The 27,707-nt window shown below is 53.0% G+C and overlaps 12 protein-coding genes across 12 annotated transcripts; 7 read left to right on the forward strand and 5 right to left on the reverse strand.

Moving 5' to 3' along the window:
* Nucleotides 1–133: 133 nt before the first annotated feature.
* QC762_202030 (uncharacterized protein) lies at nucleotides 134–2,084 on the forward strand. The gene is made up of 2 exons (XM_062887091.1): nucleotides 134–1,487; nucleotides 1,545–2,084. The coding sequence occupies exons 1-2, from the start codon at nucleotides 1,130–1,132 to the stop codon at nucleotides 2,036–2,038; spliced, it is 852 nt and encodes a 283-aa protein (XP_062746879.1). The 5' UTR covers nucleotides 134–1,129; the 3' UTR covers nucleotides 2,039–2,084.
* On the reverse strand, nucleotides 2,042–2,750 carry TFB5 (TFIIH complex subunit tfb5). Its single transcript, XM_062887092.1, has 2 exons — nucleotides 2,263–2,750; nucleotides 2,042–2,196 (listed from the first exon to the last, which is right to left on the reverse strand). The coding sequence occupies exons 1-2, from the start codon at nucleotides 2,434–2,436 to the stop codon at nucleotides 2,131–2,133; spliced, it is 240 nt and encodes a 79-aa protein (XP_062746880.1). The 5' UTR covers nucleotides 2,437–2,750; the 3' UTR covers nucleotides 2,042–2,130.
* Nucleotides 2,751–3,302: 552 nt separating this feature from the next.
* QC762_202050 (uncharacterized protein) lies at nucleotides 3,303–4,112 on the forward strand (the record flags this gene model as incomplete). The annotated part of the gene is made up of 1 exon (XM_062887093.1): nucleotides 3,303–4,112. One exon carries the CDS (start codon nucleotides 3,303–3,305, stop codon nucleotides 4,110–4,112), a length of 810 nt encoding a protein of 269 aa, XP_062746881.1.
* A 598-nt stretch (nucleotides 4,113–4,710) lies between these two features.
* On the forward strand, nucleotides 4,711–6,556 carry QC762_202055 (uncharacterized protein). The gene is made up of 2 exons (XM_062887094.1): nucleotides 4,711–5,667; nucleotides 5,729–6,556. Exons 1-2 carry the CDS (start codon nucleotides 5,528–5,530, stop codon nucleotides 6,432–6,434), a joined length of 846 nt encoding a protein of 281 aa, XP_062746882.1. The 5' UTR covers nucleotides 4,711–5,527; the 3' UTR covers nucleotides 6,435–6,556.
* Nucleotides 6,557–6,622: 66 nt separating this feature from the next.
* Nucleotides 6,623–9,349, reverse strand: QC762_202060 (uncharacterized protein; the record flags this gene model as incomplete). Its single annotated transcript, XM_062887095.1, is given in 5 exon segments — nucleotides 6,623–7,966; nucleotides 8,023–8,035; nucleotides 8,093–8,168; nucleotides 8,254–9,061; nucleotides 9,077–9,349. 4 exon segments carry the CDS (start codon nucleotides 8,741–8,743, stop codon nucleotides 6,623–6,625), a joined length of 1,923 nt encoding a protein of 640 aa, XP_062746883.1. The 5' UTR covers nucleotides 8,744–9,061; nucleotides 9,077–9,349.
* Nucleotides 9,350–9,736: 387 nt separating this feature from the next.
* QC762_202070 (uncharacterized protein) lies at nucleotides 9,737–11,928 on the reverse strand. The gene is made up of 3 exons (XM_062887096.1): nucleotides 11,375–11,928; nucleotides 10,063–11,311; nucleotides 9,737–10,011 (listed from the first exon to the last, which is right to left on the reverse strand). The coding sequence occupies exons 1-3, from the start codon at nucleotides 11,686–11,688 to the stop codon at nucleotides 9,970–9,972; spliced, it is 1,605 nt and encodes a 534-aa protein (XP_062746884.1). The 5' UTR covers nucleotides 11,689–11,928; the 3' UTR covers nucleotides 9,737–9,969.
* A 220-nt stretch (nucleotides 11,929–12,148) lies between these two features.
* Nucleotides 12,149–14,848, forward strand: QC762_202080 (uncharacterized protein). The gene is made up of 3 exons (XM_062887097.1): nucleotides 12,149–12,780; nucleotides 12,833–12,957; nucleotides 13,011–14,848. Exons 1-3 carry the CDS (start codon nucleotides 12,244–12,246, stop codon nucleotides 13,813–13,815), a joined length of 1,467 nt encoding a protein of 488 aa, XP_062746885.1. The 5' UTR covers nucleotides 12,149–12,243; the 3' UTR covers nucleotides 13,816–14,848.
* QC762_202090 (uncharacterized protein) lies at nucleotides 13,985–15,998 on the reverse strand. Its single transcript, XM_062887098.1, has 2 exons — nucleotides 14,967–15,998; nucleotides 13,985–14,905 (listed from the first exon to the last, which is right to left on the reverse strand). The coding sequence occupies exons 1-2, from the start codon at nucleotides 15,596–15,598 to the stop codon at nucleotides 13,999–14,001; spliced, it is 1,539 nt and encodes a 512-aa protein (XP_062746886.1). The 5' UTR covers nucleotides 15,599–15,998; the 3' UTR covers nucleotides 13,985–13,998.
* A 1,199-nt stretch (nucleotides 15,999–17,197) lies between these two features.
* On the forward strand, nucleotides 17,198–19,505 carry QC762_202100 (uncharacterized protein). Its single transcript, XM_062887099.1, has 2 exons — nucleotides 17,198–18,802; nucleotides 18,859–19,505. Exons 1-2 carry the CDS (start codon nucleotides 17,629–17,631, stop codon nucleotides 19,296–19,298), a joined length of 1,614 nt encoding a protein of 537 aa, XP_062746887.1. The 5' UTR covers nucleotides 17,198–17,628; the 3' UTR covers nucleotides 19,299–19,505.
* Nucleotides 19,506–20,561: 1,056 nt separating this feature from the next.
* Nucleotides 20,562–21,846, forward strand: PMP3_1 (plasma membrane proteolipid Pmp3). The gene is made up of 2 exons (XM_062887100.1): nucleotides 20,562–21,129; nucleotides 21,185–21,846. The coding sequence occupies exons 1-2, from the start codon at nucleotides 21,004–21,006 to the stop codon at nucleotides 21,230–21,232; spliced, it is 174 nt and encodes a 57-aa protein (XP_062746888.1). The 5' UTR covers nucleotides 20,562–21,003; the 3' UTR covers nucleotides 21,233–21,846.
* Nucleotides 21,847–22,264: 418 nt separating this feature from the next.
* QC762_202120 (uncharacterized protein) lies at nucleotides 22,265–24,084 on the reverse strand (the record flags this gene model as incomplete). The annotated part of the gene is made up of 5 exons (XM_062887101.1): nucleotides 22,265–22,587; nucleotides 22,655–23,277; nucleotides 23,339–23,850; nucleotides 23,916–23,925; nucleotides 23,991–24,084. The coding sequence occupies 5 exons, from the start codon at nucleotides 24,082–24,084 to the stop codon at nucleotides 22,561–22,563; spliced, it is 1,266 nt and encodes a 421-aa protein (XP_062746889.1). The 3' UTR covers nucleotides 22,265–22,560.
* A 235-nt stretch (nucleotides 24,085–24,319) lies between these two features.
* On the forward strand, nucleotides 24,320–27,586 carry QC762_202130 (uncharacterized protein). The gene is made up of 4 exons (XM_062887102.1): nucleotides 24,320–24,995; nucleotides 25,052–26,101; nucleotides 26,212–27,459; nucleotides 27,566–27,586. Exons 1-3 carry the CDS (start codon nucleotides 24,738–24,740, stop codon nucleotides 26,323–26,325), a joined length of 1,422 nt encoding a protein of 473 aa, XP_062746890.1. The 5' UTR covers nucleotides 24,320–24,737; the 3' UTR covers nucleotides 26,326–27,459; nucleotides 27,566–27,586.
* Nucleotides 27,587–27,707: the final 121 nt, after the last annotated feature.

The following is a 27,707-nucleotide window of genomic DNA, read 5'->3' on the forward strand; positions in this document are numbered from 1 at the left end:
CTCGCAATGGATGGGTAATTCTTTTAGCAGTAGCGCCGCTCCCGTTACGACGTTTACGGTGTACCTACTGTGTATGGTCTTACAATTAAATCTATCTGGCACAGTCTTTTGTTGAGATATTAGTACAGATGGCCACATTCCTGGCCTCCTACCGCAGCAACAGTTTGTGTCACCCAAACCCTCTCTCTTCCTTGAATGTTTGTCTCTTCATAGGTGTCAGGACCTTTTCTCTCAAGAGGAAGCGCCACCCTTGGCGGACCGTGCTCTCCCGCCGTCACAGTCGCCCGCCAGCATTACAGCATGCCTTTTCCCTGTTGAGCATGCAGTGTGCAGGATTGCAGCAGAAACACGTGTGTGGGGACAGGGGTTCTTGGGAGTGGGCTACGAAAGGTCCATTCATCATACATATATATCTCGAACTCGAAACCAGACTGATGTGGTTCCTGTATGGATCATTATCACAGCTCTTCAGTTATATGCGAATGACTCGGACAGCCAAAACCGGAACTTGTCACACAATGCCAAAGATCGACTTACGAGTCTCTACTTCTTACCGGCCTCTTCGGTGGTCACAACGTCAAAGCCGCCAAGCTTCAGCCTCAAGCGCGACCAAAGATTCCGAGTTGACAGGATGCATGCCGAGCTGACAGTCAGTCAGCCTCGACCTCTCCAAGTGTTTCAAAGATCTTCACATTTCACATGTTTGTTATCGAAATCGAGGGTCTCATTTTGTGGAGACATCTCACAACACACCCCGCTGAAGCCTAGTTGCGGGCCTTGACCTCTTAGCGACCGGTTAGTGAACCCCAGATTCGGCGCCGGCCCAACTTCCCGTCTTTGGGGTAGCTCCCTCACCTGTGGTAGACGAACCCCGAGCCGTCCGTCTTCCGTGTGCCGAGGCATCTTTTGTCTTAGGGCCAGTCCGGTGATGTAGTCCCGTATGCCATCATAGCTGACAGCTACAAATCATTGACGTTTCTCATCAAACAACGACACTATTTGCGGCACCGAACTGAATCATCTTACTTCTCTGCTGTTATTCCATTTCATCGCGCCGCCCACTTACACCCCGGTCCATCACCACCACTTCCAGCTCACCCAGCACTGACCACCACCCCAACCACCAAAAATGTCCTTCACAGAGCAATACGCCAAATACCAGTACTTCCTCACCTCCTCCCCGGCCCCTTATGTAGCCCACGTCCAAATCAACCGCACCTCCAAGCTCAACGCCTTCAAAGAGGCCATGTGGCTCGAGCTCCGCACCCTCTTCCAGCAACTCTCATCCGACCCCGAAGTCCGCGCCGTCGTCCTGTCGGGAGCCGGCGACAAGGCCTTCACCGCCGGCCTTGACGTGACGGAAGCCAGCCAGAACGGGCTGTTGAACCCGGACGGGAACCTAGACGGCGCGAGAAAGGCGGCGAGGCTGCGGAGACACATTGCCGAGTTTCAAGAGTGCATTTCGGCGGTGGAGAAGTGCGAGAAGCGTGAGTTTCCCTCTTCATCGACATGAATTGGGCATGATATTGACAACAGGTACATAGCTGTCATTGCCGTTCTGCACGGCATCAGCATTGGTCTCGCGATTGACATCGCCTGCTGCGCCGACGTCAGAATCGCTGCTGCCAATACCCGGTTCGCGGTGAAAGAGGTTGACATCGGGCTCGCGGCTGATATCGGCACGCTTGCGCGGCTGCCAAAGGTGGTGGGGAGCTTCTCTTGGGTGAAGGATATCGCGCTGAGCGCTAGGGATTTCGGGGCCGAGGAGGCGTTGAGGGTTGGGTTTGTCAGTCAGGTGCACGAGTCAAAGGACAAGGCGGTCGAGGCGGCGGTGAAGATGGCGGCGTTTATCGGGGGGAAGAGTCCAGTGGCGGTGCAGGGGACTAAGGAGGTGTTGAATCATTCGAGGGATCACGCTGTGGAGGAGAACTTGAGGTATGTGGGCATCTGGAACGCGGCGGCGCTGCAGACGAATGATGTGCAGGCTGCGCTGCTGTCGGGGATGCAGAAGAGGAAGCCTACTTTTGAGAAGCTCTAGGTGTTTTCTGGGGGATGTAAATAATAAGATTTCAGTTGCCCCAAAACTCCGTGCTATGCCAGTTGCTATGTAGCTATCCTGTCCGGCATATCTTACATGCCCTTGTCCTCATCACTGTCATCCAAAGGCACCTCAACACGGTAAGTCTCCTTGAGTTTCTGTTGCGAATCATCAGTGTTCACAGTCTTGTAACGTGGATACTAAAATAAAATAAAAGAACTCACCTCATCTAACCGGGCCTGCAGGGTCTTAACCATTTGCTCCTTCACCATCAGATGAGTCTCGTCAAGGTCCTCGATGATGGCGTCGTTGTTGAGCTGGGTGCTGTCGATGTGGATGAGGATGGACTTGATGGCTGGCTCGCACTCGATGAGGACGCCGCGGATGGCTCTTGGCATTTTGGCAGTTGGATGTCGATGTGAGGCGTGGCGGTAGTGAGATGGATGAAGGTATTGTCAACTGTTCTGATTCTGATGAGTGGTTAGTAGATCAAGGTGAGGATGAGAGCAATGAATGAGCGAGCGATGAAACTGGTCCATGAACAGAAATGATGATGTATAAGAACCATCACAGATGAGCAATACACTGACAGAGATATCATCTGCCCTAACTCTACCAAAATACAAGCCCCGGTTCATCTCTACCTCATCTCCAACAAATCAAAGCCCGTTGCTGCTCACCTTTTTGCCTGCCGGTACAATCACGATGACGAACTGGTGGTGTTGGTTGAAAGCGGGACTGCAACAGCAGCGGGTAAAAAACGCCCCAACATGCTAAAAATGGGGCGCTGCAAGGGCACTGTGAAACCAAAGATCTTCCCCACCAACCCAAACCCTCGGGGTTAGCAGTGCTCCACTCGGATTCTGCTCTATTTTTCACCACCAATGACCATCTCACTCTTACACAGAACCTCACCCCATGCGGCGCAAGCAAACAAGCCTTGCCATCAGACCCAAAGCTGCGCCCCCTCGCCTCTCGCAGCAACAGCAGATCTGCCAGTTTCAAACCCAAGCTTTTTACCCCAGTCTGACCCAACCGCGACTCCTGAGAGTGCCTGTGTTGGAGGCGCTGGCGTTGAAAGGATGCAATGCGAGCTATTCTCAGGTTGAAGCCTCACCTCAAGGTGGGAAACATAAGTTCAGACAAAATGGCGATTGACCCTTCCCCACCCCCCCCCCCGAATCTGACCTCCGGCATTTGAAATGTTTATGATTTGTCTTTTTAAACACTTTCGACCACTGATCAATCATAGCAAGAGGTCACAATGTATTCACTCAAGCAATCCTCCCTCCTCACCTTCCTCACTTCGGGCCTCACCATCCTCGCCGCACCCCAAGTCACTCCACCACCACCCATCCCATCAATCGCCATCCCACAACCACACCCAGTCCCAACCCTCCCAGTACCACAACCACTTCCTCTCCCAACAGCTCCAAACCCCGGTCTTATTCCAACCCCAAGACCGAACCCTAACCCCGACAACGACGACGACGACGACGACCAACCTCAGGATGAACCCTCAACCACCACCACCACCCCAGCGACAAACCCCTGCCTAACCTCCCTCTCCGCCCTCTTATCAGGTTTCCCCTCCCCCTCCAGTTCCGACCCCCTCTTCCCCCCCTGGGCCTCCTCTTCCCCCCCACCAATCCTGATCATCTCCTCCGCCTTGTCAAGCAACCAATCCTTCTCCCCCGAGCTAGGCCTAGGCGACTCAACAGACGAGATGTGCTTCTCCGCCGTGGCAGCCATCACCCCTTCCCCTACTGAACTAGCAGCAGCCTACTCTGCCTATCTGGACGATGTCCAGATGTGGAGATTTGCTGTTGAAGGAGAGGCGTACAGGCTGGCGGAGAAGTGTGGAGGGGGGGTGGGGTTGGGGTTGGAGCTTATGATGGCGACGGAGGGGCCGATGTGCACGAGTGGGATTCGGGAGAGTGTCAGGCCTTGGGCTACCGGGGGGGTGGAGGGTGGGTTGGGTGTGAGTGCGGGTGTTGGGGGGGGGGAGAAAATGAGGTGGGGGGTTATGGGGGGGATGTTGGGGTTGGTTGCGGTAGGGATGGTGATGCTTTAGGGGATGGTGATGCTTTAGGGGATGGTGATGCTTTAGGGGGCGTTGAAGAAACAAGGAAAAATAAATAGAGAAAGGGTTGCGTGGAAAGTTACCCGAAAGGGGAAGTGATAGACTTACTGCTGTGCCATTGGGTAGGTTGTTTGTGTTACTTTATTGTTTAGTTGTCGTATACCCGGGAGTGTATTTGGTGATTTGATTGGATAGACTGGAATGTTGGACATGGGTCGAGATAGAGGCGTACTCTTCGGAAACGGCAAATAATACAATCTACTATTGATTTTGAACACGATGATGCCTGTTCCGGCGTGATTGGGAATTGTCTGTGCGGATGCGTGATGCAATGGAAGAGGTTTACACAGTAGTGTCACAGCATTGGCGTCATCAGGGGACAGCACACCGAGCTTGGGTGGAAGACACGATGCTATCTGGGGTATATATCCTGGTCGTTCAGGTTCTAGAACGTGAGGATCCAAGACGTGCGTTATGTGTGTGGTTCGATCCGGCAAGCAGGGGCCGGTCAGCTTCGGCGCAAACACTCGGTGTTAGCGGGGTGGGTGTGTTTCGGTAGCAAAGCTTCTTGAACTCTACCTTAGGTATCTCAACCCAAGCTTCTTCTTTGTGTTTTGTTTTGCTCTCTTGATGTCATATCATGACATGTTGCAACAGGGATAGCATTAAAACAACATGCGTTCTCAGTCTCGAACAATCTCTTCATCATCTGTCATGATTTATTCCCCCCAAATGGGCATCGGCACTTCCACCCACTTTAACACAAGCTGCATGCAGCAGCTCTTACCACATACCTCGCACTAAGGTAGTTAGGTACTACCAGTCTGCAAACGGGGCTGCGTCTCACCAGTCTTAGCACCATCAACATGCCCGACAACCGTTGAAAGCCTGAGCACCGAGGACCGATTGAAACTTTGTTTTTGTGGTTCTTTTCTCTCCGTGCTCTTTGTTGTTGTTGTTGTTGTTGTTATTGTTGTTGTTGTATCTTTTTTTGCTTTTCCAACACATATGTAATCCACTCCCCCTGGTTCACTAATAACCCATCTCACATATCTCTCTGTTCCTGCTGCGTGAAGAAGAATAGAAGACGAGAGTGAAAGGCCTGTTGGGGCTCTTTATTCTTTCCACTCGTTTATTTTTTTTTCCCCTTCACAGTATTGTTATTTCACACGACTTTCACCTCCTATCTTACTTTACCCTCCCTCGCAGGTTTTAACGGTGGTGGTGGTGGTAGTGGTGGTGGTAGTGGTGGCGGCAGTGGTAGTGGTGTGTCGTCATAATCCTGCCCGTTAGGAGGAGAGCCGTTGACGGATGAACCTCCCTCCCCTTCCTGCTCATAGCCGCGGGGACTCGCATCAACCCACCTACCTTACCAGCCCGTTGGTACCCGTTATCCGGTATTTTCGATGACATCCCCCTTCGCAACAATGACCTCCTTCGGACCACCCCCGGGCTTCACCCCCCCCTTTTCCTCCTCCCCAACCTCACCACCGTCATCCTCATCCTCCAACGGTGACGACGGGTTGTTTTCCGCTGATCATCCTTGGTATGTTCTTCCCCCCCCCCCTTTTTATATATATTACCCTCATGGTTGCTAACTCTCCCAGGGCATGGGTCCTAATCCCAGTAGCCCTCCTCTCAACCCTAGGCCTCCTAGCAGCCTGCCTCCACAACTCCCGCCGCCGCCGCGCCGCCCGCAAACAAGCAGCCACAACCCTGCTACTTAACCACCCACGTCGTCCCGGCCCCCCAGACTCAACCCAGGTTACGATCCGGGATCTTGAATCAGGGTGGGTGATTCCCGGACGGGAGGCAGCAAGGTGGGCTTGGCCTCCTCCGGCGATGAGAGAGGAGGGGTTGAATGAACTTGGGGAGGCGCCGCCGCCGTATGAGAATCATAAGGAGAAGGCGGCGGCGGCGGCGGTGGAGCTGGGTGGGGAGGGGGAGGTGAGGGAGATTGGGGAGGGGAGCAGTACACAGATTGGGCTGATGGAGTTGGATGGGAGGGAGGTGGTGGTGAGGGAGGAGAGGAGTTGGGTTGAGGGGGTGGATGATGAGATTGATACTAGGAGGGTTGGGCCTGATGGGGAGGATGGGGAGGTGGATAAGGAGGGGAGGGGGTCTGACGGTGGGAGTGAGGATGAGGAGGAAAGGGGGCACAGAGAAAGGGAAAGGGGGAGTAGCAGCACTGATCGTGCGTATGATGTTGCGGAGGAGGTAGTTATCACGCAGCCACCTCCGGCGGTGCTACGGGAGACTGACAGTGGGAGGCAGCAGCAACGGGTGGATGATGGGAAGGGGAAGAAAGTGTGATGCTGCGTAGAGCTGGTTGGTTTTGCAAATAATTTGTTTGGGATTACACAAGTGGTCATGGAATCAAACCAAAAGAGAAAGAAAAAAAAACCTGCCTTTATTTTTGAACATTCCAAACCATGCAATTTCTATATCAAGTTGCTCTCATGTCATGCCACCCCGTCATCCTTTATATGTTTTCCCCCCCATCACAGCCTCTGACCACCCCTAGTCTCAACCCTCAACCCAACCACGGCCCCAAAAGCAGCCAGTATCAAAACCCCCGCCACCATCACCGGCCCGTCATTCCCTTTCTCTCCATCACTCCCCATCCTCGCCGCCACAACCGGCGCCAGCAAGCCCATGACCCTATTCAAAAAACTAGCCACCCCCACCGCCGACCCCCTCACCGGCGCGGGGAATATCTCCGGGGTGTACGCATACAGCACCCCATACATGATATTCTGACTAAAAGCCTCCACGCAGCTAAACACCACCCTTAACACCTCGTTTCTCCCCCACCGAACAAACGCGAACAGACCCACCGCCGACACGAGCGTTGAGGTCGCCAGTGTCCCTTTCCGTCCACCGAGGAACGGGAGAGGGGAGTCAACGAGGTGGTAAGCCAGTACAGACCCCGGGATGCCGGTGAGGGAGTAGAGGATTATGGATGTGTACACTGATGATGATGATGATGATGATGATGAGTCCGGTGAAGAGTGGGATAGATACTGCGGTAAAAACGCATTAAACAACGGGTATCCCATCCCTATCGTCGCCCAGGTGAGCCAGATCAGGCATGTCGTTGCGCCCAAGCGGCGGGTTGCAAACAATGGTTTGAGACGGGAGGTGGAGAGGAGGTGGGATCTGACTATCGCGAGCGTTGACAGCCGGCGTGGTTGGTGAGGATGGCCGGTTGACCCGCGGTGGCCGTCATCAGCAACAACACCCAAAAGCTCCTCCGTCAACCACGTCTTCCTCCCATTCCGAAACGCAATCCCATGCACCACCTTCACCGCCTCCGCTTGTCTCCCCTGAGAGAGCAAAAACTTGGGTGATTCCAACAGGTCGAAAATGAAGAATCTCGTGACAAACATGCCAAAGGTGATTACCCCGATGCTAAAAACAAAGCACCGCCACCCCTCGTCGACAGGCCAGTGAGCAATAAAAAACCAGGCGGCTATCGAGGAGAATAGCTGGCCTATTGGCCACCAGACCGACAGCAGGGTCAACAGCGAGCTTGAGGCGTCGGGGAGGAATTCGAGAAATAGTGCGCCGTCGACAGGGAGGTTACCCCCTACCCCGAAACCGAGGGCCGCATACGTCAAGCAGACGGCCGGCCAGGTCGGTGCCCAGGCCGAGGCGATGCCAAAGAGGGAGGTGATGAGAAGCGTGGCGTTGAAGGCGATGCGGCGGCCGATGATGTCGGACCCAATCCCCCAGACGAAGCTGCCTAGGCAGAGGCCGATGAAGAGGGAGGAGGTGGTGTACCGGATGTCGGCTTCAGAAACACCAAACTCGGCAGAGAGGGAGGGGAGGGTGAGGGCGATCCCCTGGAAGGTGTCAGTATTAACCTCTTTCGGGAGTGGCGGAAACAGTTGTGAGATACCTGCATCCATAAACTACCATCCCGTCAGCACTCTCCCGTTTCATCATCTTGTGTGTAGTAAAGAACTCACTTATCAGCAAACCACCCAAACCCACAGAGCACAAACAACTGCCAGTTGTACCTCCCCATCCCGATGTCCTGTATAGCTTTGTTCACCAGCCTAGATTTCACTTTTTTTTTTCTTTTTCTTCAGCAACTTTCTCACTTTCCCCCCCTCTCAAGTTCACTCACTCTCATATTCCCCCCTCCCAGCTGCCGTCCTTTTCCCACCACCAGCCCTGACCTCACGTCTCAAGCTCCCAATCGTGTACTCCCTCTCAGCAGCCGTCATGCCCAGTAGTTCCCCAGAAGAGCTGCTTCGTCGAAGTAACACGCCTGTTCCTTCATCACGACCACCACCACCCTCTAGGTCATCATCATCATCATCATCATCATCATCGTTATCATCATCATCTTTTTGGGTATCCTCAGCGGTGTCATCCGTGGAGGTGAGTCTTGACCGGTAAGAATGACTGTGTAAATGCGCCTCTGACAGTGGAATAAGGACATTATCGATGGTGTTGATCACCACGCCGGGTGGTAGTGGCGGTGCGGGGTCCAGGAAAAACGTTGAGATTGTGCGTAGCATTTTCTTGAGGTTGTTGTTGTTGTTGTTACTCCCAAAAAAGGGGGGGGGTTGTTGTTGTGAGGTGAGGCGGGTACCGTTTATTGAACGAAACATGCACGGTGTGCTCTGCAGCTTCAGAAATTTGACCGCCAATCTGAAGGATCAGAAAAGGGGGTTTTGCCGAGTCAGGAGAAAGGGGCTAAACTGAGATGTCAGATTGTCAAAAGGTGTGAGGAAACAATATTTCGAGGCTGGAGTTAAGGCTTGAGGCGGCTGGGCTTGAAGCTGTGCTGTGGTGAACCAAGAACGTCCTTGTGACCGTTTCTCGAACCGTTCCAGGATTCGGGCAAAGCGACAGGGCGGGGCCGGATCGGATCCGCTGTGGGTAGGGTTGGTGCAGAAATGTCTAGGCCAAGAAACTCACTCACTCACCACTCACTCACTCACCACTCACTCTCACCAAAACCTCAGCAACATCAAAACTGCCATTTCATCACATCACTGCACCAAGGTAGTAGATCGTTCAGCGGTGAAAATGAACTCAAGCCCCCAAATGAAGGCCCTCTCCCCAAATCCTGTCCAACGTCGGGTGATTTTGATGCTTTGCGACAGCTCAGTTCTTTTCCGCACTGTGGCACGGTGTCCAGTAGACCACCGACGGAACACACGTCCCTGGATTCCGCCAGTGTGGAAGTTAGGAGCTTTTCCCATGCGAACAGCAATGAAACACTGCCAGCAGCTCGCGTGATATCGTTTTGTAATCCGAAAAAGAAACAGCTAAAGAGACCCCTAAGTGTTATCCCATCAGATGTTTTGAAATGGCGGCGAAAAACAGTTCAGCTGTGACATCTGATCCCTCCTGCGCTCGAGGGAAGTGATCCCCACCAATCCGCCCCGGCCTAACCATTTATCCCCCAAGCTACGCCGTCGTCCCATACCCAAAACTGTGACTTTTACCCCTGACCAATGTTGACCCCACTCTGCCTCCTCCTCTCCCACCCACCCGTGGTAGCAATTCCGAGTTTGAGGATGAGTGCTGAACAACCATGACAATCCCACCCGCATTTTGAGTGTCGCTCCCCCCTTTTATTCTCCCTCGTGTCGTGTGCGTTCGATATTTTCCATTCTCTAGCGACTGCAAGACTGCAAAGTTGAAGTGACCCGCGTGCTGTATGCTGTTCTATTGGAAGTGCGGGTTCGAGACCCGGATTATATACTGCGTCCCTGATAGCAAATACCCTCCATTCTACCCTGTCATGATCTGGGAGCGTCATATTCCTCCCCGTATTACATTATTATTCTTCTCTGTGCACCTGTCCAAGTTCTTTAACCCTTGCATCCTAATCCCATTTCCGCTTCTTGAACACAAGTTGAGCACCATCCTAGCACAATCAGCATCGTATCAACATAAGCATCAGGATAGCAACACTTACCATGGGGAACAGGGTGGCAAACACCTTGATCTCCTCGGACCTAGGCGTCGCATGGTGCGTCCAGTCTAGCTCCAACGACGCCTTGCCAATCATGCCCGCAAAAGACATGGGCACATATCTCCTCGCAAGACAGTCGTGAGGGCCAGCCCCAAACACCAACCAGTTCTTGGTCTTCGTCTCGGCATCGCCCGTGATCCACCTGTCAGGGTCAAAATACTCGGGGTTGGGGTACACCGCTGGGTCGTGGAGTGCCGGGTAGCACGAGGGGATGATCATGGACCCCTTGGGGACCGTGTAGTCAGGTGTGACCGGAAAGTCCTTGAGAGCCAGGTAGGGGACAAAAATGACGGGCGGTCTCCAGCGGAGCAGCTCCTTGACGACCGCGTTGGTGTAGGTGAGTGATTCGATCATTTCGAGGTCAAAAGGCTTGGTCCTGTCACCCCCGCGCGCAGCCAGGTTTTCCTCCCGCACCTTGTCGAGCACATCCGGTCGTTGAGCAAGAATCTGGAACATCCAAGTGGTGGCGCTGCTCGAGGCATCCTGTGAAGCGAAGAGGAAGGTGAACAGAGTCTCCGAGATCTCCATGTTGGTGAACTCGCGGATCAAGTTCGCCGGCTTCTCCACTCCTTCTTCCCCGGCGGAAATTCTTTCGCGGTATCTGTTGGATTCGAGCATGTTGAGGACCCAATGGTCAATGGTGCAGATCGGGGCGGCATCGGTGGCCATGTTCTTCTTGCAGGCACCAGCAGCGCGTGCAAACTCCTCGTGAACCTCATCGGCCACCTTCTTGCCGATCCATTGCTTGGTAAATGGGATGTACATGGAAAAGGGAACATTGACCAGCTCCATGGCAGCAGTGACCTTGTAAAAGTCGTCGGCGATTCGCTTGACAGCGTCCTCGGAGATGTAGTCGCCGAAGAAGGTGCGCAGAGAAAGGGCGCATTGGATTTCGCGAAACGACGTCATGAAAGCCGTTGGCTTGCCGTTGTTGGCTTCGCTGATGGCCACAAACCTATCGAAATACTCGCCCAGCACCTTTTCTTGGACTGGCAGGTAAGTCGACAGGGCCTTGCTGGTAAACAAAGGCGCCAGTCCCCGACGAAACTCGACATGGACCTTGCCGGTGAGGAAGACCCAGGCCTTGTGGCTCAGGAGGTCCTTTGCAATGGGGACAATGCATGGCTCGGTATACTGGGGCGACTTGAATACTTTGTGGGCGAGATCGCGGTCGGAAGCAAGGACAACGAATCTGGGGCAAAAGTGTGTCAGCGTTGGGGTTAGCAATGACAAAAGAAACAAAAAAAAAACATACTTGTGGAAGACGGAAACACAGCTGAGGGGCCCGCTTGCCCACTGGGCCAGATAACCGTCGAATTTGGGGTCGAGGGCCTGCAAGAAGGGTCCCATGAAGGGAATCTTGAAGCTGGGGCCAGCAATGGATCCTTTGCGGTAAATGTACATGACCTGGTCGTAGACCACCAGACCGAGAAAAATGGTCACCACATATTGCCAAGTCTCCCACCCTTTGAGGCAGCTCGTTGCAAGCCCAATGACCGATGATGGCTTCAGGTTATGAATCAGCTTCTCAGGCTGGCCATACGAGGAGGAATTGACAGGGTCAGCCATGTTGCCGGTGGTGTTGCTGGAGGAAGTCCCAGTTGGTTGGTGGGGGCAAAGTGCGGGTTCGGGGGAAAACCTTCAGGGAAAATAGAAGAAAAAATTAATGGGCGCGCCATGTTCATTTATTATATGCGGACGGACATCCGCGGCAGTCAAAATAACAGCAGCTTAATCACAACCGTCCCCCTCGAAAGAAACAAACGGCGACTCCAAATTGGAAGGCAGGAACGTTGTGCTTCGACTTTGCGAACTGTGAAAGGAGGAGCGAGGTGTCCAAAAGAGGACTAGTCTCCGAATGTTGCACATGCCAAGCCGGACGCTATCTCACCCTCCTTGGCCGACGTTTGGCTGAACAGTTCGGTGAGCTGCGCACTGTGTCGGCGGCGTCTAGTCCTCTTTTGGAATTCTGCTGGTCAGTATATACGCGGGAAGTCGCGGGGGACATTGCACACATTGCATGCTGACCAAACCACAGACAGAGATTTTCGAACCGCCTGGGATCTCTCTTCTCTTTTTTGATTGCTCAATTCCCCCGTTCGACTTGCCCTGCCTCTCACAACCATGCGCCACACGCTCCGGCGGTCGTGCTCTGCATGCGCAAAGTCCAAACACAGCTGTGATCTTGGCACTCCCCGCTGCTCCCGCTGTGTCAAACGCAAGGTCCAGTGTTTGTATGCAAATGAACCCTTGACTGCCCCTCAAAAGAAGACAATCATCCTCCCCCTTGGCACCAGGTTCTCGTCTGTTGATCCTTTCGAGTCCTACCCGCAGACCAGACTGCCCCGAGGCCACGTCCAGCGTCTCATTCACAGCTTTCTCCACAAGATTGCCTTTCAATACTACCCTCTGGATCTCAGCCCAACCTCGAACCCCTTTCTGGTGTCTTGGTGGCCCCAAGCGCTCGGTGATCCAGCCCTGTTTCACGTCTCACTACAGACGGCATGCCTCGACGAGGAGCTGCTGGCCCAGAGGGGGTTTCAGGCTTCGACGGTGCTCATGGCTGATTCAGTGGCATTGCTGCGCCGAAAGGTCGAAGACTCGGCTCTTGCAGTCCAAGACGGGACCATGAACTCTGTTATCACGCTGGCGGCTATCGAGGTGAGCCATTGCCATCACTTGTATCGGCCTATTGGCTAATTGCCCTGGCCAGTTTGGGAAAGGCAACACGAGGGTCAGTGAGATGCATGTGGCTGGAGTCAAGAGACTGGTTGACCTACGAGGCGGCATCAGCTCTGTAAGGCGAACGAGTCCACTTACAGCGAGGATGGTCAGTTGGTGAGTTTTTCTCTTCATTCACCCACAGCACATCGTACCTCTGACTCTGCCAGGGTATCACTGCTCGTCATGGGCCATCCACAATTCGACACTCAAGATGACGCCGGCATTGGAGACGGCATACCTCCAATACCAGAATGGCGGCTGGACTTGCCCATTCTCGAGGACCGACTTGGCAACCTCAATATCGACTATCCCGTCAAGAACGTTCTCACACGCCTTCGCTGCGTTTTTGAACGGGCACAATCCGCCCCATTCCCCAACACACGACTGCACGACCTCACATGCTTTGCAGTACACCGTCTCTTGCTCACCGCCGCTGGGGCCCATGTATCATCGCCCACAACCGAGTGCATCCGTTACGGCATTGTTCTCTACATGTTCATCATCCAGGGGCCAACCTACTTCTCCCACGCCGCGCTCATGAACAAACTGGTCACCAACTTGAGGCAACACCTCGAGCAGCAGCAATTCGAGTTCGCAGCACACCAAGACGTCAACGTCTGGCTTGCCGCAGTCGGGCTGGTAGCCTCCGCCAACAATACGGCTCACTACGAGTGGTTCGCCGAACGAGCACGGGCGGCATCGGCTTCGTTGCAATTACGCAGCTGGACCGACACACTATCTTGCATCAAGAGGGTGCTCTGGCTCGAGAGGGTACACAGCGAAGGCATTTTCCGACCACATTGGGACATGTTTTTTATATCAAGCCACAATGATGTGACCACTACAGATATCAGCCAGCCGACAACGCCCCGTTCACTAGTAGCGATACGGTCACTGCCAAGGGGATCACCGCCAGGGAAAAAGCAGAGCGGTGTTGTGACTAGCAGTATGGATGTCATAGGTTTTGGGTAGACATTTGGGCTTTAATGAAGAGAAAAAAAAACCGTCTGACCCTACTACTAGTTTCATGCTGCTTGAAAAAAACTTTAAATTTGACATATGTAGGATAAGGTAATATCTCTCTAGTGGTATCCCTATATCGATCAGTTGTTTTGAAAACCCCTCACCATCCCCCCCCTTCCCCCAATCCCATTTTCAACCCGACGCCAGCGGAACCCTACTCGCCCTACTACCATCCCCCATCTCAACCTCCCACCTCCCTTCCTTTTCTCCCCTAACCCTAACCACGACCTCCACATCCCGCTTGGGATTTAAAACAGTAACCGGATCAGCAAACTCCAACCCCGGCTTCTCCTCCCACTCTGTCCCCTCAGCAGGGTGGATATCAGTCCTGACAACCAGCATAGCCACCAAAATCAATATCTCCGTTGCGGCGAACTGCCTGGCAGGACAGAGATGCGGCGGGGCGCCCCAAGCAAGAAAATCCGCACCGCCCCTTTTGAGATTTGGATCCATGAACCGCTCAGGAACGAAATCTCGAGCGGTCGGGCCGTAGGTGGATTGGGAGTAGTGAATTGCGTGGCCTGGCATCTGGAGGTAGTTCCCTTCCTTCAGCAAAACCTTGCCGCTGTCCAAAAGAGTGTTGGTTGTGACTTTCCGGATGGCGGCGTGGATGTGTCTTGTCCGTTGGGTTTCTTGAAAGGTGGAGAGGAGGAGCGGGCATGAGGTTTTGAGGTTGGTCAGGTTGAGGATGTGACGAGGGCCGGAGGTGGTGATGGCAAAAGTGAGGATTTCGGAGCGGATCGAGGACAAAAGAGCAGGCCGGGAAAAAATCTCGTAGATGGTCCAGAAAAAGGTCGGGACTGTGTTGGAGAGCATTCCTATTGGGAGTGTGGCTTGTTGTTTGGAGGCTTCTGACACGGAAAGGCCAGAGGAGAGGAGGCACTGCCAGCGGGTGAGGAAGAGGGAGGAGGTGTCCGGGGGGATGGAGGTGCAGTATTTTGCGTGGGCGGCAAAGACGACGGCTCGGGCATGGTAGCCGTGGGAGAGGATGTCAAAGTTGATTCCTGAGATGTGGGCTGATAGGTGGGCGTGCCAGGCCCTGGGGGAGGAGGATGTCAGCAAGGGTTGACGAGGGAGGGAGAGGGGGGTTAGGTGTGTACCAAAAAGCTTCATAAACCTTGTCATCGAGAAACGGGTGTTGATTCCCATAAACACCACAGCTACTCGCCTGCGTGATAGCAAACCTCGCCCACTCGAGCAGTTTGATTTTTTTTTCTTTCCCATCCCCAAGCAAGAGATCCAAATCAACCAGTACCCGCTGTGCCATCCTCATATTCATCTCATCCAGCTGCGGCCCGGGAGCCAGACTCGTCTTCATGACATGGCTAAACTCAGTAATGAGATCAGTCTCACGAAACAACCTGTCAGTCTCATCATTTGCGTCACCCCATTTTCTAGCCACCGTCTGGATCATTGGCCGGAACGAAAGGGCTCTGCTCTGGCGTTGGATCAACGGCAGCAGCCGCGTGGACACCGAGGTGTAGAGTTTGTAATTGAGGATCCCGAGCGTGTAAATCTCGGTGGTTTCATCATTGCGGATGACGCTGTGGTAGGAAGGACCGCTGACGATGATGCCGATGAGGTGTCCAATCAGCGGTATCCTCGCCCGCAGGCGGGGAGGTTCCTTCGGGTCGTCGTTCCAGGCGAGCAGGTAATCTGCTAGATAAGCGAGCGAGACCACGGCGAGGAGAGCGTAGAGTATGGTTGTAATCATGTTGATCATGTTGATCATGTTGATCGTCGTTGCACGGCAGGACACAACACACGCCCACCGGGAAAGAGAAGTCTTACTGGAACGAGAGGACGGGAACCACAAAAAAGCTCGACAGCTAGCTGAGTGTAACTGCCTGTCCGTGTATCCCAACCTACCTTTGGAGAGGGATCAGGATTGACTGACCGCTCGAGTCCACATGTGCGTCCCGGACCAGTTCCTCGCATGGAGGGGCTCGAAAATCAAACATTGGATGCCCGAGGATAACATGCTCCCCGCCTCGCTGCGGCACAGCAGCTATTGGCAATTTGGCCCCCCCTTCTCCATCATCAACCAAGGCAGTCCCATCGCTTGCATGACCCAAGACAGCAAGAGCATGACATGACTGCAGATAGCAAAAACCTGCCTGCCTTTTTCTTTTCCATCCACACTTCGCTAAGCTCGCCCAAATCCTTAGGTCCACATATAAGTAAGTCCGAGAACGAGCAGCGGAGTCCGTGGAATCCTTCGAAAGCTTCTCCCAGCTTGGCTTAATGCAGAAATTCCGTACGCAAGCGCTTACACTGGGAACGGGATCCAACCCTGGAGACGCGGGGGAACATCCGTTTTGGCCAAGCCAGCAACCTGGGAAGTTCCGGTATATCCTGCGTATCATAGAGCCTCTTCCTCCCACGATTGGTGACACCACATTGGGGACTTGATTCCTCATGGCCCATAAACAAGGTCGGTGGGGGCGACGATTCCCTTTATTCCCATTAAGCCGAGCGTCAACAAGCTGATAAGCCAGTATCCCTACGTGTTTTCGGACTGTGTTCCTGTAATGCCACGATCTCATTAAAGGCCTTGTCCCGCATAGATTGCTGTGCCGCGGGCTATGCCTGCGTCATTTGATTTATATATCAAATTCCCAGTGCGACCTTGACGTTGATGGATGCACACAAAAAGCCCACACACCGATATACAAAGGTATATAGGTCCTCGCTCGTTCCCCACTTACCGTAAGATCTTCTTTATTAGTGTGGTTTGCTCTGACATCGTCCCTCGGGGAGGGTTCCCTGATGAAGAAACAGCTCGTACGTACAGTACACTACACAGCCAAATGAGGGGCTGCGCCGTAGGATCTAGACACTTATGCACAGTGCCAATAGTCCTGGCGAGAAAGGTTTGGGATTGCGGCCGCTTTGTGCAGCCATGTCCGCGGCTGGAAGGCACACAGAAGCTGGCAGTGTTCGTGGTGCTCCGTCGATGTCGAACTTTGGCTCGATCTGCGTCAACTGACCGAGCTCATGGAAATAAGCATAAACCCACGAGGTGTAACACCCGGTTGATAGGTATCACAGCATTCACCTGAAAGCTTGTGTTAGTGATCGTGGTAGGCTGTGTAGCTAGGTCAGGTCGCTGAGCATGCAAAAGAGTGGCAGGCAATGCCAGGTGGGGGTTAAGTAGGTGATATACAAGAGATTCAAGTATAAACTCGGTGTTGGCGTCAAAGCTTGTGGTGGGTTGGGTGTTAGCTACGTGCAGACTGCACCAGAACACCGCATCGAGAGCTCGCCATATGCACCGTCCCAGCATCCGGCAATGTAGAAATATATCCAAATCCGTATTACAGGATGGATGGTTGAAGCGGGGAGCGGCGTGGCACATGCAAACGTGCAATGTCACCACTCCCACGAGGTCGAGAGGACAGTCAGAAACGAGGGGTGTGTGTTGCAGCAGACTGAGCCGCACATGCACCGATAGGTGTGTGGATTCTCCAGCTCGCCGTCGCCTTGCTTCGCACCAGTAAATAGAAGCACATGGCTCGGGTCATCCAGCTGCTGTGACTGATAGACGGAAACAGGTCGGCGGATGCGCCCGTGGTTCTCGTGGGCCTTATTCCGGGCTGCAAAGAGTGTTGTTGGATGACATGATTGCTATGCTCCGGCGGGAGGATCTGGTGCGAGCCATCGTGCCACCTGCCTCTTTTTAAACATAAATTTCGGCCCTTTCGGAAGTGTCTCGTTCCTTTCCAACCCTGACATCTTCTTGCCTGGCAAATCGTCAGCACAATGGATATCGTCAACAGGTCCTTCGCCAGTGTACTCCCAGAGGGTAGATCACTGCCCGCCGGGGGCATTGACTCCTCCACCTTCCAATTCTCATCTTCCATTGCAACTGCCATCCTCTGTGGCCTCACACTCTGGTACTGGTGGGCAATCACCAAGGCAAAGGCCTCCCGGGACTTCATCGACGGCAATTACAACTTCGATGCCCCCATCATCGGTCCCAAAAATGCTGTCCTGGGCCGTCTAGCCTTCTTCCGCAATGGCCCAAAGTACATCGCCGAGGGCTATGCCAAGTACAAAGACACCTTCTTCAAGGTATCGGGCAATGATCTGCTGATCGTCCCCAACAAGTACCTCCAGGAGCTGGCCTCCATGCCCCCTGAGAAGCTCTCTCTCAACACCGCCATCGTGGACGCCTTCCAGCGCCTCCACTCCATCACCAATGTCATCACCGACCACAGTCTCCAAACTCGCATGCTCAATGCTCGTCTCACCCCCAGACTGGGTCTCCAAGTGCCGGCAGTCCAGGAGCAGTTCAAGAAGTACCTTCCCGTCGAACTCCCTGCGAATTCCACCACAGAATGGACCAGCATCAACGCCCTTCACTTGGCCAGGAGAATGGTCCACCGCGGAGTAGCCACCCAGTTCGTCGACGAGCTCAAGGAGAACGAAGAGTATATCCAGGCCGCCATCAACTACTCGGAACACGGTTTCAAGCACAATTTTGCCCTTCGTCTCTTCCCCGACTTTTTCAAGCCGATTGCCGCCCAGTTCTCTCCAACTTCATGGGGTGTTGACGCCGCACTCCGCAAGGCCAGAAAGATGCTCATCCCCCTCATCCAGAAGCGTCGCGTCCTCGAAAAGGATCCTGACTATAAGAAGCCAGAGGACTTCTTGCAGTACCTCATGGACGGCGGCATTGCCGAAGGCGATAGCGACGAGATCACCGTCCAGAGATTGATGGTGACGTATCTCGGTTCCGGCCCATCCACCATCATTGCCGTGGCCCAGCTCCTGTTTGATCTCTGCGTGCACAGCGAGTACGTCGAGGTGCTGAGGGAGGAGATTATCCAAGTCTTGACTGAACACAACGGGTTTACTCACACCGCCCTGGCCGAGATGAAGAAGCTGGACAGCTTTATGCGTGAATCGCAGAGGCACAGTCCGCCTACTCTTTGTAAGTCTCTTTTTCCCTATTCAATCCATGATCAACTGAGACTGACACCGCCTCAGTGGGCTTCAACGCCATAGTCCGCTCCGACATCGTCCTCCACGACGGTGTCGTTCTCCCCAACGGCTGCCACATCCAAATGGCCACCTACGCCATCGGCATGGACCCGGAGAAGAACGGCCCCGACCCCGAGAAGTTTGATGGTTTGCGTCAGTACAACAAGCGGAAGTTCCCAGGCCAGGAGAAGATCCACCGGTTTACTACTACTGCTGACAACAACCTCCATTTCGGGCACGGCAAGATTGTGTGCCCGGGGAGGTTTTTTGCTGATCACTCGATGAAGATGATTGCGGCGAACATTCTGTTGAGATATGACTTGCAGTTCCCCGGGGGGAAGAAGGAGAGGCCGGGGAATACGAGTATGTATGATGTGTTGATTCCGGACTTGGGAACGTGTGTTGAGTTTAGGTTGAGGGAGGATGCGGGGAGGTGGAATTGGTAGAGTCCTGTCTGAGATTGTTAGCGTGACATGGATGGTTGAAGTGTCGGGTTGAGGTTGTTGATCGGCTGGGAAAGCGACCATTGGGAGGAAGGGTAATTGTAGACAAATATGGGAAAAAAAAGATGAATTTCCATATGACTGGAGTAGTTAAGCCACGGTTAGTATTTTTGGTGATACTAAGAATGGGACTCGAGGTGACAGTAAAAGGTACAATGGTTGGTTTGTGTGGCTGCTCGACAACCCTAACCCACGTTTGACATCATGTCTCTTGGGCCAACCCTAACCCTCATATTCTGTGATTTCATCTGAAATCTTCACCTCTCAACAACATTTCTCACTCTCAACCTCGTGATTCTTCTCGTGATATGGAGAGAGCCACATCTTACGTACACACTGCACTATCCACATAATGCGCCACACTCTCGTCGTGTTCTTCTCGCGCGACCAAGCCACTGCGCCACACCCAATCTTTTTGCTGATCAAGTGATGTCATGGGCACATGCAACCACTTGTGGCTGCCTCCCGCGCCAGCGCATACGTCACTGGGGTTGTCGGCGCGTCCGTGCCCAAAGCTTGGGGACGGGAGGCTTTGAAGAATCGCGAGCGAACGCGCAATCATTATTCAATTGGCCAAGGAAGCTATGATATCAAGGAGGGGAATTCGCCTGGGGCAAAAGCCTTGGACTACGTTTTGCGATTTTGGGATGGTTGGTTTTGCTGTTTCACGTTGAACTAACTGGCGGGGTAGCTAACTTTGTGAGACGGGGCGGTTTGGTGGCTGGAACTACACGATGATGATTGGTGATTTGTTGGGGGATGTTAGAGAGGGATATTATCTGGGGGGAGGGATGTGAAACGGGGGACGAAAATAGATGTTGTCAAGAGTACTTTGATGGGGGAGGATGGTGAAAGGTGAGGTGGTTGGCTGTTGTCAGCCCTAGAGAGCTGGAGCTGTAGCTGGATATGCGGCACAAGGCTTCTGGACTTTTGGACACTTGTCACGTCATAAACCTGCCCTCTTTTATTAGCAGAAAAGTCGACGGCGTCAAGACGGGTTTTTTGGTGCCGGGTGGGTTGGGCGGTGCCGGTTCAACCGTCTTGGGGGCTTCCCGAAGGCGATGGTGGAATCCAAGGTTTGGGTAGTGTATTTTCTGCTGGAAGAACGGTGATGGTTTGTGTATGACGCATACAGTGAAACCTGGATAGAAGAATTCCAGTTGAGGTTGCCGGCGAGCAAGCACACCAGGCTGTGTACACACCACAGCATCTTATGACCTAACGTTTGAAAAAAGGTGACCTCTCACCGCAACGGGCACACGGGTTACGGCACGGGAAAGCTTCAAGGCAAAGGGACCCGCTCGTGGGTCAAGAGTGGACTTGGGCCTTGGCAGGCGGTAAAGCCAGCCATGGCATGAGATCGATCAACGGTGCGCTGCCCTGGTGTGCTGCGGGAAGGTAGAGTTGGACCAGGTCCCCAGTTTCCTTGCTGGGGTGGCTGCCCGGGCTGGTGCTGTCGCCTGACGTATGAAAGGTATTTAACTAACCTGACCTGACCTGGATTTTGCTTTTCGGGTCCTCTCTCTTTGTTTCTTCATACCCCAACACATACCAACAATCACAGAACGAACCGTTTTCGACCAACAAATATCGATACCATCTACACCTACCAGTTTTACACACAACTCAAACAAACAACACCATCAACATGCCTTTCACCGGTTCTGACATCTGCAAGATCATCTTCGCCGTCTTGCTCCCTCCTCTTGGAGTTTTCCTCGAGCGCGGCTGCGGTGCTGACCTTTTGATCAACCTCCTCTTGACGATCCTTGGTGTATGTGCCCTTTCTTCACCTTCGATCTTTTTCTATCCCACTAACAAAAATCCAGTACATCCCCGGCATCGTCCACGCCCTCTACATCATTTGCAAATACTAGTCTCGTCCCCTCACACAAAAACCGCCCAAGTGAATTCTCACCGATAGCGACGCAAAACTCACCGTCGGGGAAGAAAAATGAGGTTGGGCGGTAGAGGAGGAGGGGACCGACGGGAAGATGGGCGGAAGAAAACCAATGACATAATTGCGCTTTCTCCAAGCCTGTGCCGCTGACGCTGACCGCCCTTGCGCTACCTTACCAACACCGCACGACCCCGCTATCTTTTGTTCGGCTGAGCTACCCCTAGCTTCAGCGCCAAGAAACCTCGGCAATCGATGGCATGACACTTTCTAAGATCGGGACTACCGGTGGTGGTATCAACGGCAGTGGGAATGGTGCGGAATCCGGGGACCGTTAATTTTGTTCTTTGGAACAAGGAGTGGATAATGACTTTACGGCTCTTGTTTTTTTGTTGTTTTCAGTTTTCTGAGCGAGGGTTTACTCAAGTAATTGCTAGCTTGGGAAGGAAGAAAGGCGAAGAGGAAAGGAAGTGGTGGTTGTAATAACTTACGATACCCGTTGTTTTGAGAATTGAAGATATTATCGTCTCATGATTTCGTGAATGTTGAATAAACTTGTTCGCAGTGACTCTCACATATTTTTTAGACGGGCGGTCCATGACGTTCCAGATTGATATCGGTCTCGTATGTTTACAGAGAGCTCTGACAACATCACAGCCCAGCCAAAAGTTTTGATGGAATTTTCGACTATGTATATAGCAAGTGTTATTATCTTGCCAAACTGGTCCATTCAAAACATGGTTTCCCGTCGTCATAAGTTCTCGCCATCTCTTCCTCCCCTATACTCTTACTCACAACCTCACATACTCCCTGTTATATAGGGACAGTGTCTTACATAACCCACCTTTCCTATGTCGATAATTTGTCTTGTTTTTCTACAGGGGTGATAAACCTCAGCATCAAACTGAACAAGGGGCCAGACGGGGTATATAACATTGCTGCCTCTGATAATCAGATCTGGAAAGGCTGATATGGTCGCTGGTATCTCATAACTCGCAGGCCCAGAGTCGCAAAGAGAGGTGAATGTGAATAAGTCCTATAACTAGCATCAACCGGTTGCAACCGACATTGGCAATTCGCTATGCCTGCTGTTATACATTTATATTCCAACACCATCCCGAAATACCTATCCTGCCGCAAGGACTCGTAGTACGCCTGTAGAATATATGAATTCCATAGTCGCAGATCACAACGCTCTCAGCCCCATCTAACAGTTCCATGGAATCGTCGCCGTAGCGTCAAGATATCACCCACTCGTCTCAATATCCTCCCTGTATGATACTCCGCTCTGTATGCCATGCACCCGATCTACTTACCAACCTTGAAAGACAAAATCTAAGAAACCGTTAGCAACCCACCGCACCTCTCCCGAATCAAAAAGCACCGCAACAAAGCAACTCACATCGTTCTTCCCAACCGCCACCAACTGATCCTCCGCAACCCTCAAACCCCCAGCCCCCTCAATATACGCAATCGGCGCATCCCCCATCACCTTCCTCGCCACATCCCCCACCGTCGACCCCTTCTTCACCAGCACACAATCCCTAAACACCCCTTTATTACTGCCCATCCCCTCCCCCACACCCCCCGACCCAAAGGTAGCAATATTCCTCACCGGAAAAACCGGCACAAGCCCCAGAATCTCGGCCGCCTTCGTCAGGACATGCACCACGCCCGTAGACCCAAACCGGTAGAGAACCATATCCTTGAGGTTCTCTATCCTGTTCCTGTTCTTCTCGTCGAGCTCTTTAAGCCCACCACCGTCCGGATCCCCATCTGCTATCAAGTCCTCTCTCGTGTCGACAAACTCTGATCCTTCCGTGTAGCGGATATAGCCTTGCTTGGCCATCTTCCTGAGAAAAATCTCCGAAATGGCCGAGCAGAGCACGATCGAGTTGGGGTCTTGCTGCTTGGCGATTTTGGCAATGTTCTTGTCCGCATCGGGGTGGTCGATTTTGTTGAGGGCGATGACGGTGGGGAACTTCTCGTCTGTAAAAGCGTTTACCACGCGGTCGATGGTTTCATCTATTGCCATTTTAGAAAGGAGGTAAAAAAAAAGGAAAAAAAAACAAAGGGGGGAACAAACCACTCCACTCCTCCAATGGCTCCTTCAGTCCCAACTTATCCAACGTTCTTGCCACCACAGCGCTCGTACTCCCGTACCCGGAGAACTGGTTCTGTAGGGTTTCTACTGCGGTCGCCTTGACGGCGATGTGTCTTCTTTTGATGCTTCCCCATTTCGTCATGAGATTCCCCCTGATCCAGGCTACAATCTCGCTTCGTAACCAGGCGATGTCGACGGAGGGGTCGTAGCCCCGGGTTACTTTGCCTTCTGCATCGGTGGTGCCCGAGGCGTCGACGACGTGGATGAGGGCGTCGGCGTGGCGGAGGTCGTCGAGGAATTTGTTACCGAGGCCTTTGCCTTCGTGCGCGCCGGGGACGAGACCGGCTACGTCGAGGAGCTCGATGGGGACGGAGCGGCGGCCGTTGTCGCAGGAGCCGTAGTTTGGCTTGCATTTGTCGGTTAGGTTGTAGCGGGTGCAGGCGCAGTCAATTTGGAGGTAGCCTATTGCGCGTTGGGGGTCTATGGTTGTGAAGCTAGTGGGCGAGTTGGGGGTTAGTTATGGGAGAGAGTTTGGGAGGGAGAGAGAGAGAGGTCGTACGGGAAGTTTCCTACGGCGGTATCAGCCTCTGGAGCTTGGGAAAGCAAGGGTTTGTTTTGTTCTGTCTCTACCCACCAACTTTGGAGGAGGCATCTGTGAGGGAGTTGAGGGTGCTTGATTTGCCGGCGCTGGGCTTGCCCACGAGGCCGATGAGGGGGTCTCGAGGCATGGTGGACGTTTGTCAAATCTGGTTAGAGGGAGGTTTCGTATTTAGGGTATATATCAGGAGATGGGGCCGGTATTGAGAGGTGAGCGGGCGCGAGGTGGTTTGCGCCGCGAATGTCGTTGCGCGCGATTGAGTGTCCTTGGTTGAAAATATCTGCCCCGCAGTGGTTGATAACGATAACGGGCCGTGGAGGGGCACAATCGTGGTGTCTCGGGATTAAAATTCAATGTCACCTTCACACATGGCATGTCTGAGATTTGTTCAGCCTATGAGAAGCATCAATTGCATAGTTGCTGTTTTTGAGTCCAGTGGGTAACCTTCGCAGAACAGACTGCTGACTATCGCCAGCCCCATACGTCCTCGAGAAGGTTGATCTGTAAGTCCCACCAGCAAACGGACAATCGAAGAGCATACACCGTCATGACAATTTAAGAGTTTCGAATGTTTACTGAATTCTATTCCATTTGAGCGGGTAATAATTTGGCGGAAGGAAGCGATCACCAATACCGGCATCGACCGAGGAAAGGCACATTCGAGCGAGAGTAACTGCATTTGTTTCAAGTCCAGTGGAGTCGGTCATTCTTAGACCAACCGGCAATCAAGGCTGTTGGTCAGCACAATCACAAGCTTGAGAACAAAACAAACAAAAACCCGCCATGGCCCTCCCGATACAAGATCTTCCTGCCTGGGCCCGCCTCAACGATGTCTCCTTCGACAATGTCGAGGTAACCACCACCGTGGACAAGGGATACGGCGTGGTCAGCCAAAAGGACCTCGCTGCCCCTGAAGGCACCGTCGAGACCCCACAGCTGCTCGCCGTCCCTCACGACCTCATCCTCAACTCTCTGGCTGTCGAGGAACACGCAAAAGAAGACAAAGAGTTCAAACAGCTCCTAGAAGCCGTCGGACACCATGTAACCGTGATCCCCAAAACTTGACCTTCTGACACAGACGGCTGACAATAACGTAGCCACCCCGCGTCAACGTTCTGCTCTTCCTGCTTGTTCAGTTAGCGCGGAACTCCAGTCACGCCCATGTGGGTGTTTCCAATCCATGGACTCAGTACTTGCAGTTCCTGCCCAAGACAGTCTTGCTGCCTACCGTCTGGACCGAGGACGAAAGGCCACTGTTGAAAGGCACCTCACTGGAGGTGGCTGTGGGAGCAAAACTCAGAGCCCTCGACAATGAGTTTGAAATGATCCGAGAAGCCTCGTCTGATATCCCTTGCTGGAACGGCCTTCTTTGGCACAGTGGCGCCGTCTCGCTCAAAGACTGGGTGCATCTCGACGCCCTCTATCGATCAAGATGCCTGGAGCTTCCCAAATCCGGAGAGTCAATGGTCCCCTGCATCGACATGATCAACCATTCGTCCGACCCAAGTGCCTACTACGACCAAAACTCCGACTACGAGGCAATACTGTTACTTCGCCCGGGAGTGAGCATGTCCAAGGGTCAGGAAGTAACCATCAGTTACGGCGACACCAAGTCTGCAGCTGAGATGCTCTTTAGCTACGGCTTCATCGACCCCGAATCGACGTCCGAGAGCCTGGTACTCCCTCTGGCACCCTTTCCCGACGACCCATTGGCCAAGGCGAAGCTTGTCGCGTTTGGGAAAGCGCCCAAAGTCCACGTGGCTCGGGAGAGCGGCAGCATCCGGTGGGACAGCAATTTTGCATATCTCAAGTGTGTCAACGAGGAGGACGGCCTGGACTTTCGCATCCTGCAGGACAACGAGGGAAACCAGCAGCTGCGCGTTTTCTGGCAAGATGAAGACGTTACAGATCAGATTTCCGAGTTCCAAAAACTAGTAGCCCAAACTCACCCCCTCCCCGAAGTCCTCAGACTTCGAGTTGCCGTCTCAGTTCAGGAGAACCTTGAGATCCATCTTAAGCAGCTCAAGTCAGAGCTTCCCCGCCACGACTCTTCGACAATCAGGGAAGAATGTCTCAAGCATGGTCTGCTGCTCCGACAGATCGAAACGAGTCTATTGGAAGATGCCATCCAAGCGTTGGAACAAGAGGTGCGTCTCATTGCTTCCCTACCTGCAACATGGTGGTGATGGTGGTCTGGGAGAGCCAAGCTCACCGGCTATGGTAACCAATCGGGGCAGCTGCTAACACGGTCATGCAGAAAAATTCGCTACTGGAAGCCGAAAACGTGGTGGCTTATCTCGGATCGATGGAGACTTCCAATTCGGACCTAGTCGGCGAAGAGGCGTCCAATGAGGCCGACGACTTCAGCTAATGGTTGCAGACGCACATCATCCTCCTGCTTATTTCTGAGTGGTGTGTCGCCTCTGCAACATTCGTATGTCAACCGGCATCGAATGGTTTTGGCTTCTTGAGACGCGGCCTTACCGCACCAATCTCAGCATGGTTCACTTTTTGACAAATTATTTCCACATATGCCGCTTTCTTTTTTGCACAGAATGCAGAGCTGCTTGAGCTATTCCGCACATCGCTACCCCTACGGAGTTGGCGAGAGTCAGCCTAGAGGGACTACATTAACTAACAAGGCAAAAGGTTCCTCATTGTCTCAGATGCAGCTTGGCTAAGGTCTCTTCAGCAAACTCGGCATAGGTTCTAATCTCGGATTCAGCATCCCGACAGTTCACGGACGCTATAGAAAGCTCTGGTTATTCTTGGAAGGATTTTGGAAACGACAACAGCCAGAACAACGCTACCAAAAAGACAAGCTCAACACCAGCCCCCAACCGCCGCTATCAACAAGGTGTGCCTGGCGGTCAGGACTCTCATACACAGAAGGCGTGGTTCGGCCCTGTCACCCCGGTGAGGACACGGCAGGAGAGCTTCTGGAAAAATCGGACGCATTTTTTACAGCAAGGCACCTTTGCCTTGAATTTATTGACACACTCAAGGGTCGAATGCAGCCGCCTGCCATAAGAAAAAACAATCTCCACACGACATGGGGTATTTTGCCGGAAAGTCGATCTCAAAAAGAAGGCCACAACTATCCCCAAAATGCGGGGAAATCTTGGGACCCTCGCGAAGAACCGGACCTGTAACGGCTTTGATGCTCCCTCAGCCTTGGGGTTCTTTTTGTTAGTGCGGGGATGACGTTTAAACCAAAGCGCCGAATGGAATGGTTCAAACAGAAAGCTTCTTAATGCGCTACTTGGGGATTGTTAAAATGTATGTAAGCGGCTGCTGTACAATCGACCGACTTGAAGATATATCGCCGACCTGTTATCCAATTCCATCATTCAAATGAAACAAGCCCGGCAGGGTTAACCTTGGAGTGTTTGCCGGCTGATCGTTTGGAAAAAGACTTGATCATCGCTGTTTCAACCTGAGAAGAAGCTCATCTGTCAAATTCCAAAGCGGGGGGAGATTCAAGGCTTCTGTTTTTAAGGCATAGGTATTTGGGATTGGTTTGGGGTATTCGTACTTGGCTACGACACACAAGTCCTATGCCTCCAGGATAATAATCCCCTCTTTTGGACACCTTGTGCTGATATTAACAGGCACACAGACTTGGTCACCGTTCACCGTGGCCTTTTGATCACCGCCTCGGGTGGCAAGGAGCGAAGCTGCTTGCAGTATAGCATGCTGATGCTGTGTGGCCATAGCTGTCATCACGCATGCTGTCGTCGTTATGATGAGCTT

The sequence above is a fragment of the Podospora pseudocomata genome (genome assembly GCF_035222375.1).
Source record: "Podospora pseudocomata strain CBS 415.72m chromosome 2 map unlocalized CBS415.72m_2, whole genome shotgun sequence".
In the NCBI taxonomy this organism is placed as follows: Eukaryota; Fungi; Ascomycota; class Sordariomycetes; order Sordariales; family Podosporaceae; genus Podospora; species Podospora pseudocomata.